Source organism: Canis lupus, chromosome 24 (genome assembly GCF_003254725.2).
Source record: "Canis lupus dingo isolate Sandy chromosome 24, ASM325472v2, whole genome shotgun sequence".
NCBI classification, from domain to species: domain Eukaryota; kingdom Metazoa; phylum Chordata; class Mammalia; order Carnivora; family Canidae; genus Canis; species Canis lupus.
In genome coordinates, this window is record NC_064266.1 from 33,095,306 (window position 1) to 33,103,804 (window position 8,499).

The 8,499-nt window shown below is 38.7% G+C and overlaps 1 protein-coding gene across 1 annotated transcript; it reads left to right on the forward strand.

The window, feature by feature from the left end:
* The first annotated feature begins 4,926 nt into the window (after window positions 1-4,926).
* Window positions 4,927-7,306, forward strand: SPINT4 (serine peptidase inhibitor, Kunitz type 4). The gene is made up of 3 exons (XM_025469045.2): window positions 4,927-5,125; window positions 5,823-6,000; window positions 7,116-7,306. Exons 1-3 carry the CDS (start codon window positions 5,011-5,013, stop codon window positions 7,135-7,137), a joined length of 315 nt encoding a protein of 104 aa, XP_025324830.1. The 5' UTR covers window positions 4,927-5,010; the 3' UTR covers window positions 7,138-7,306.
* The last annotated feature ends 1,193 nt before the right edge of the window (window positions 7,307-8,499 follow it).

Genomic DNA, 8,499 nt, shown 5'->3' on the forward strand with positions numbered 1-8,499 from the left:
TGCTTCTCCCTCTGCCTGTGTCTCTGCCTCTCTCTCTCTCTCTCTCTCTCTCTCTCTGTCTATGAATAAATAAATAAAATCTTTAAAAAAAAAGAAAGAAAAGAAAAGAAATGACAAATACCCACCATTTTCTTTGACGTGGATGGAACTGTAGGAGTTATGCTGAGTGAAATAAGTCAATCGGAGAAGGACAAACATTATATGGTTTCATTCATTTGGGGAATATAAAAAATAGTGTAAGGGAATAAAGGGGAAAGGAGAAAAAATGAGTGGGAAATATCAGAGAGGGAGACAGAACATGAGAGACTCCAAACTCTGGGAAACGAACAAGGGGTGGTGGAAAGGGAGGTGGGGGGGGGCGGGTGGTGACTGGGTGACGGGCACTGAGGGGGGCACTTGATGGGATGAGCACTAGGTGTTATGCTATATGTTGGCAAATTGAACTCCAATAAAAAATAAAAATAAAAATAACTTGTGGTGGGGACAAGGGGTGAGATGGTGGTGTAAACAGTAAATGGAGGATATGAGGATGAGCTCCTACATTCAGAAATCCCAAGAGTTACAAGGACAACAACACAACAACTCAAGCGAACTTAATAGTAAGTGCTATGAAGAGAGACTTGGAATTTTAATCATGATTCTTCCCAAATTTTGCAAACAATTGGCACTAGATGCCCCTGTTCATTTGAAAATCAAAGAAAATCCTTATTTCTAGACCATCACTCATGTAAACCCCCCACCACCACCAAATTCTTACCTTTTGGCTTCTCATCTGTGGCTCTTATAAATTATTAGCAGAACCTCTGAATTCCTTTACTTTATGAGATTCCTACTTTGAGAATGCACAGGTGACCTTACGTGCCTCTTTGGTCAGAAAGCTACAGTTATAACAACTGCATTCTCCCTTGTGAGCTTCTGATAATTTGGGTATGAAGCTTAAGTATGATCTGAATAGTTCAGAAAAATGTCCAATTTTCCTTAAGTTCAACACTCTGGCCTAAGAAAGAAAAGAGTGAGGGTGTTTTTACAAACGTCGTTTGTTATTTTGTTGGGAGAGTAATTGGAACCCAAAAGGTCCCTCCTCCAAAAGACTCAAGAAGAAAAAAATATGCACAACAAAACAAATAAGATTGCAACAACTGAGACTTATTAAATGCTAACTTTGGGTTGGACACTGTACACATGTTATCACCAACTTCATGACTCCTTAGCTCTCAGATTTGTTAAACAAGAGGAGATATGTGTACCAGGATCTAGGAAGGAAATCAAAACCACGATAACCCAAACCCAGAGACTGGCCTCCAGCCTCCTTGACTGCAAGAGATTTCATAGTTCCACCTAATATCAAATTTGTGTCCCCATTTCTGTCCATGGAACCAACAAACAAGCATCAAGCTTTTCGTGACCGGGTTCAACCATGTCTAGACTCACATCTCCAGCATGGTAGTGCGAAGCAGCTGAAATACTTCTCTCTACACAGTTGCCCAGTCTTTTAATCACATATTTTTATTACTGGCCACCCCAGACTTATTTCCTTTTTTACCCTCAAATTCATGGTTGGAAACAGACACAATGTATGAGATGATGTATAAGGAACAGTGGCCAGGGAAGTGATTGGGATTCCATGAAGTTTTGATACCATTAAATTCATGTTGTTCCCCACTTCCTGACTCAGGTAGATTTGTCTGTACTATTGGCATGTCCATTCCCACTATCAGTTGGAGTCAGTTTATCAAGCTTTGATCAAACACAAAGTACCTAGTTATTCCCCTGGATCATATTCCAGAAAACTGTCCACTCGGTAGAGTCAGAGATAGGTCCTACATTCCATCAGTATTTTATCAGTTTTTAGGAGCTTTTTCCAAAATTGAGAACAAAATTGTGGGTTTTGACTACAGGAAAGAATACCTCCTAGGGCATTAGGAAACCCTAGAGTCTAGCCTCACAATATTCTAACTCTTTTTAAGGGTAAAGGCTAGGGCAGGAATATAACCCCTCCTGGGGTCTCAGTACTGCTCTTACCATCAAGTCTAATATTCTGGAGCAGTGAGTAAAGCACCCAGAAGGGTTCAGATGAACCTCCTAGTTGATGCTATCAGGACAAGATGGGAGAACTTTTATCTGAGCTGAGATTATTCTTTTAAATTGGGACTTAAATTTTTTGTGGCTCCTCTTAGATTTAGTTCCTATCTTCCCCACTTAACAACATTTCAGCCCTTGGGACAGGACAGGATGTTCCCAGTAGCTAATGAACCAAGGGAGACCTTGTGTCCCAAGAGCCCCATCCCATTCTTTCCACCTTCAAAGCAGCTTGGTGTCCTGGAAAAAAAAAATTTACTTTAATATGAAGACCTGGGTTCAAATCAGTTTATGGTTTTTATTTTTTTATATTCAACCTTGTTTTGAAGAATGTAAGGCAGCTTACCAGGATTCATAATATGTAATATTTTTTTAAAAAACAAATCTAGGGGCACCTGGGTGGCTCAGTCAATTGATTGTTGGACCCTTTTTTTTTTAAAGCTAATCTTATGCTTACTCTAAAGGTTGTAACTGTGTTCTTATTGTATAGTTATTACAAAAACTTATAGCCAATTTTATGATACCTCATAGCAAGTGTCTGTGACCTTGTAGCATGTATTTGCTATGCTAATCTCCTATGTAGTTCTACCATACTTTATTATTTTCGTATCTTCTTTCCTCTATCTTCCTGTATAGGCTAATTTTTTTATTTTAAAATATTTTTGTTTGTTTATTTGAGAGAGGGAGAAGGAGAGCATGTGTGCAAGTGGGGGGAGGGGAGAAGGAGGTAGAGAGAGAGAGAAACAGAATCTGCATTGAGTATGGGGCCTGGCATAGGGCTTGATCTCAGAGCCCTGAGATCGTGACCTGAGCCAAAATCAAGAGTCTAACACTTGGGATGCCTGGGTGGCTCAGTGATTTAGCTCCTGCCTTGGGCCCAGAGCATGACCCTGAGGTCCTGGGATCAAGTCTCACATCGGGCTCCCTGCATGGAGCCTGCTTCTCCCTCTGCCTGTTTTCTACCTCTGTGTGTGTGTGTGTGTGTGTGTGTGTGTGTTTGTGTCATGAATAAATAAAATATTTTTTAAAAAATTAATTTTAAATGGATAAGGACTTAAACATAAGACCTGACAATGTAAAACTTGTAGAAAAGCATGAGGAAAAAGTTCCTTGATATTAGTCTTCGGTAATATTTTTTTTGTTATGACACTAAAAGCATAATCAACAAAAGCAAAAATAAACAAGTAGAACTACATCAAGTTAAGAAGCTTCTGCAAGCAAAGGAAACAATCACAAAATGAAAAGGCAATCTATGGATTAAGAGAATATATTTGCAAACCACATATCTGTTAGGGAGTTACTGTCCAAAATATATTAGAAACTCATACAACTCATTAGGTGGGGGGGAAAGCCAAATACTCTGATTTTTAAATAAGCAAAGGACCTGAATTGACATTTTTCCAAGAGACTAATAAGTAGCCAACAAATACATAAAAAGGTATTCAACATCAGGGGATCCCTGAGTGGCTCAGTAGTTTGGTGCCTGCCTTTGGCCTGGGGCGTGATGCTGGAGACCCGGGATTGAGTCCCACATCGGGCTCCTGCATGGAGCCTGCTTCTCCCTCTGCCTGTATCTCTACCTCTCTCTCTCTCTCTCTCTCTCTCTCTCTCTCTCTCTGTGTCTATCATGAATAAATAAATAAAAATCTTTTAAAAAAAAGGTATTCAATATCACTACTCATGAAGGAAATGCTTATGCTAGACATAAGATTAATATATAATATAAATTACGGTTTTGTACATCAGAAACAAATAGAAGTATAATGTTTAAAGATACCATTTACAATAATACCAAAAATATAAATAAGGTTACAAGACCTGTTTGGGAAATATTGTAAGCCTTGCTAGGAAGTTATTAAGAAAACCAATATAAATGAGGAACTACTGTATTTATGCAAGATAATATTGTAAGGATGTTATTCTCCTCAAATTGACCTGTAAATCCAAAGCAATTAAAATCAATATCCAAGCTGGGTCTTTTGAAGAACTTGACAAACTGACCCTCAAATTTATGTGAATATGCAAAATCCTAAGATAATACAAAATTCAAGTAATCAAGAATGGCTTTGGAGCAGGAATATACAGTAGAGTAAAATAAAGAGCCCAAAAATAATCCCACATGTATAAAAGAAGTTATCATATAAGTAGATAAAAGCTGAATTCATCAACAACTGGGTCTGAAGCCACTGAAAAATTAAATTGTATCACACATTATTATTATTTCACACCTTACCAAAAATAATCAATTTCAGGTAGTCTAAGAGTTTAAATGTGAAAGCCAAAATTCAAAAGCCTTACAAGAAAACAAAACCAAGGTGTCCCATATTCCTAGGTAATACAGTATAGTGAGTTCAAATTTGATTGCACATATAACTTAGCCTCAGCCTCAGTTTTTTCATCTGTGATAATAATAATTGCTCCTAACTCATGAACTGCATATGCTTTTTGTGAGAAAAAAATTTTTGTTTTTGAAATTTAATGATTTTATGCAGATGGATAGATAATAGTGTCTCACATGAAGGAAGTACCATAAGGGTTAGTTACTATCATTACTACTATTGGTTTTATTACATTCTTCCTGTTTCACCGGGATCAGTCACTCCTTGTTGTGGAAGATTGAAGAGAGAAAAGAAATCAATCTTTTTTTAATTCATTAATCATTCTATCTTCCATGATTAAGCTTATGCTACAATCTCTGATCCTTTTGTTTTTATGGTTTCTAAGATGAACATAGGACTCACTATCAGGGGTCTAATTGGCCTGGGATCTTCAGCTTCATGGCTGGGCACCCAAGCATTCACTGTTCAACTCAATGCCTAGTAATGCCCAGTCCTGGCCCCTGGGGTAAGTGGGCTTAGCCCTCTCAAGTATCAAGCCCAAAATATAACATCAGTTGATACCAAGCCTCTCCTACCTTCTGCTTACTACATCATGAAGCCTCCTGAGTTGGGATTTCTTCTAGGGTTCTTCATCTTCCTCTTGCTGACTACCCCATTAATGGGTGGTGTTGCTAAACTTGCTGAAATGATATGTGGAGACCTCAAAGGTATGAACTTAAAGTAGAAAATAAATGCAAAAACCAATTATGAATGGGGGAGAGAGTGTCAAGAAAATGTGATATCCAGCTGGTCCAGAAAGGTCCCCCTTTTGTGTTAATAACCATTAACACTTAGTCCCTTGACTCCGGGCATTACTTACTCTGGGTATCTTGTAGATGTCTGATGAGAAAAAACAATGAGGCAAATGAATCCAGATGGGGCTGTCTTTTAGATGGTCCAAAGGATCAAACATATTTTGAATTAGGGGTTTCATGACAAATTTTGAAGATCCAAGACCATTTAAGAATACATATTGAGAGGAGAGTAAAGGAGGGCTGGAAATGGAGCAAACTGAGGCATTTTCAATATCTGGGCTATGGGCGCAGAGAGAACACTTGAACCCATGGTCCCTGTTAGAGAAGTTCACAATGTAGATGTGAAAGATAATGAAGTTTTCTTCCACAGGTAATGTGTATAGGCTTGGTGCTTCTGGAGCATGGGGAGGTGGCACAGTCTACGCTGTGAGTCAGACACCCCAAATTCTGGCCCTGCCACTTAGCAAATGTGTGCCCTTGGTCAAGTCACTCAATCACCTTCCACCCAATTCCAAACTAATGTGAGGAATTTTTAAGGGCCCTGGAAGGCAAAAATCTCCTGCTAAGTCCTAACTCATTCCGCCTAATGCAATGGGAACCTCTCGTGCAGATCCTTGCAAAATGGATATGAAAACTGGTAGCTGCTTTGAAATTCACTTTAGATATTTCTACAACCGAACCTCCAAAAGATGTGAAAGTTTTGTATTCTCTGGATGTGATGGCAACCTTAACAACTACAAGCTTAAAATAGAATGTGACATAGCCTGTGTCAAAGAATACAAAATAAAGTAAGAAATCCCACCCTACCCTTGGCCCTTGGGGGAGAGGAAAAGGAGAGGTTCTTAGATCCTAGGATCCCTGGCTTGGGATGGGAAGTGGGAGGATTGTCCTCATTAAAAAACTTAATAGGTTAGATCTCAGGATCATTTGTCATTTTTCCTTAGGAAATCCAAAGTCCAGAGAAAAATTAGTAGTCACCATTTATCAGATAATTACCATGTGCCAGGCACTGCACTAAGCAATTTACATATATTGATATAATTTAAAATTAAAATCAGGGATCCCTGGGTGGCGCAGCAGTTTGGCGCCTGCCTTTGGCCCAGGGCGCGATCCTGGAGACCCGGGATCGAATCCCATGTCAGGCTCCCGGTGCATGGAGCCTGCTTCTCCCTCTGCCTGTGTCTCTGCCTCTCTCTCTCTCTCACTGTGTGCCTATCATAAATAAATAAAAGTTAAAAAAATAAATTAATTAATTAAATTAAATTAAATTAAATTAAATTAAATTAAATTAAAATCACCCTAAGGGAGATTTGTATCATTATTTTAGAGTGGCAAATGAAGAAACAAAGTCCATTAGAGGTAACTAACTGGACCAAGTTCATATTAAATGGTTTCTAACCAGATGTGATGGTCACCAGGGCTTGACTATTTTACAAGCACAAGTTCACCCAAAACCAATCCTTATAATCTCAGACCTATGAACTCTCCATAGCAACATGCTGTTTTATACAACTAAGCTTTCAGCCCACACTTGACCATTTCCCAGTCATTGGAACTAGAAGAAGGCCCATGGAGGCTTTGGTATGGCTGATTCCCAAGAAAGTGAGATGGAAAGTGATCTTGTGAGTAACTCAAAAACAAATTTTGTTTTATTTATTTAATATGCCTTGTGAATTTTTGCAATGCCTGGCACATAGTAGTAGACAATTACTAAGTTTTAGGGAATGAAAGAATAAGATATCAATAAATGGAACAGGAGAGACATTGAAAGATATGATATCCTCTGGACTTGTTTTGGATAAAAATGACTTAAATTAATCCAGGGAGACTTTCCAAAACCTTTAACACAGATCTGTTTTGTTGTTGTTGTTGTTTGTTTGTTTGTCTGTTTTTGCTTTAACAGAGACAATAAGCCGAGAGGTTAGAGTTGATACACCATTCTGAAACATAGTTGTAAGAAAATTCAAATCAATTTTAAGACCTTTGTAATATTTCCATAATCCTGGAAACTTCCATATGTTTGCTATTTTCCTAACTTGAGGTTTGCCTTTCCTGAGAAATAATTGTATGACCATTAAAATGAAAGCAACTTTGTGTCAGCCTTCCCTACTCTCTGAATGTCTCTTCCCTTCCTCTGCCTTATTTAGAGTTGAATGTCAACTGGTCCCATCCTTTAGTTGCCCTCTATCCCATCAACCATTTCTCATATATGTGTATGGTGTTTTAGGTGTGACAAACCCAATCTGTATAGGTTTGTATCACCTCCCTTCTCATGTTGAACTAGTTAGTAGAACCAGAGCACCAAACTAGTGCTCTTTTTTTTTTTTCCTTAGAACCAAATTGTGCAGTGAACCTAACACATGAAATTTATGTCTACCAAGTCAGGAGTCCCAGTTAGTTTAACTAGCCTCCTGACCTGATCCCTAATAATAAGTAGTTATTTAGACATTGTTTAGTACCCCAGTCAATGAAATTTGACTTGGCTGTTCTCAGTCCTTCTGGAAAAACAACCCTCAATTTCAATCCAATGACTGTGTTTTAGCCGCCAAGAGAATAATCACCCAAACACTGGTTACCAAGTTTCCTGAATGCTACAAGGTTCAACATGGCCATCTTCCCAGCTGTAGGACACACAGCCTGACCATTTCATCTCTGAATTTATCCAAGCATCCCTTTTCTGCATACCTTCCCTGTCCATCTTATTGACTAAGTCCAATCCCTTACGTGTGAATGCATCCTGGACTATTGGTAGCTAGGGCCAACATCAGAGGCATTATAAATGAGATCCTGTAACTAGGCATGCAAACCTGTCTTTTCTCAATCTTAAGAATAGGAAAACTAGTCCCCTAAATTGAGACCATTTTCTGCAAGATATCTGACTACTTCAAGATCAGACCATTATCCAAACAGGATTTATTCTGAACAGGTAAAGCATGTTCCAACTTTAGTGAAGACCTGGGAATTAGAAACTATTCTTCAGCTAAATCAGCTGCTGGAAACATGCTATGAACCTGAAATAATAGGAACTGGGCTAACATGACTGGTTCACATAAATGGAAGTTCTGAGATTTTCCTGTTGTGAGTCATGAAGCTGGATGTCCCAGAAATAAACAATCTTTCAGGGACAAAATAACATATTCCCATAGCCCATTTGCTTCCTTTTCCAGCCAAATCCTGGAAAAGTGAGACAACTAAAAATAAGGTGAATGGGGGGGGGGGTGCCTGGGTTGGTTGGTATCCAGCTCTTGATTTCGACCCAGGTCATGATCTCAGAGTTGTGAGATCAA

Excerpts from the sequence above, each read along its gene's own strand:
- SPINT4 (XM_025469045.2), top strand. The coding sequence starts at position 5,011 with ATGAAGCCTCCTGAGTTGGGATTTCTTCTAGGGTTCTTCATCTTCCTC. Across the intron at positions 5,126-5,822 it reads GATATGTGGAGACCTCAAAG|ATCCTTGCAAAATGGATATG; the intron begins GTATGAACTTAA and ends CCTCTCGTGCAG. Across the intron at positions 6,001-7,115 it reads GTCAAAGAATACAAAATAAA|AGACAATAAGCCGAGAGGTT; the intron begins GTAAGAAATCCC and ends TTGCTTTAACAG.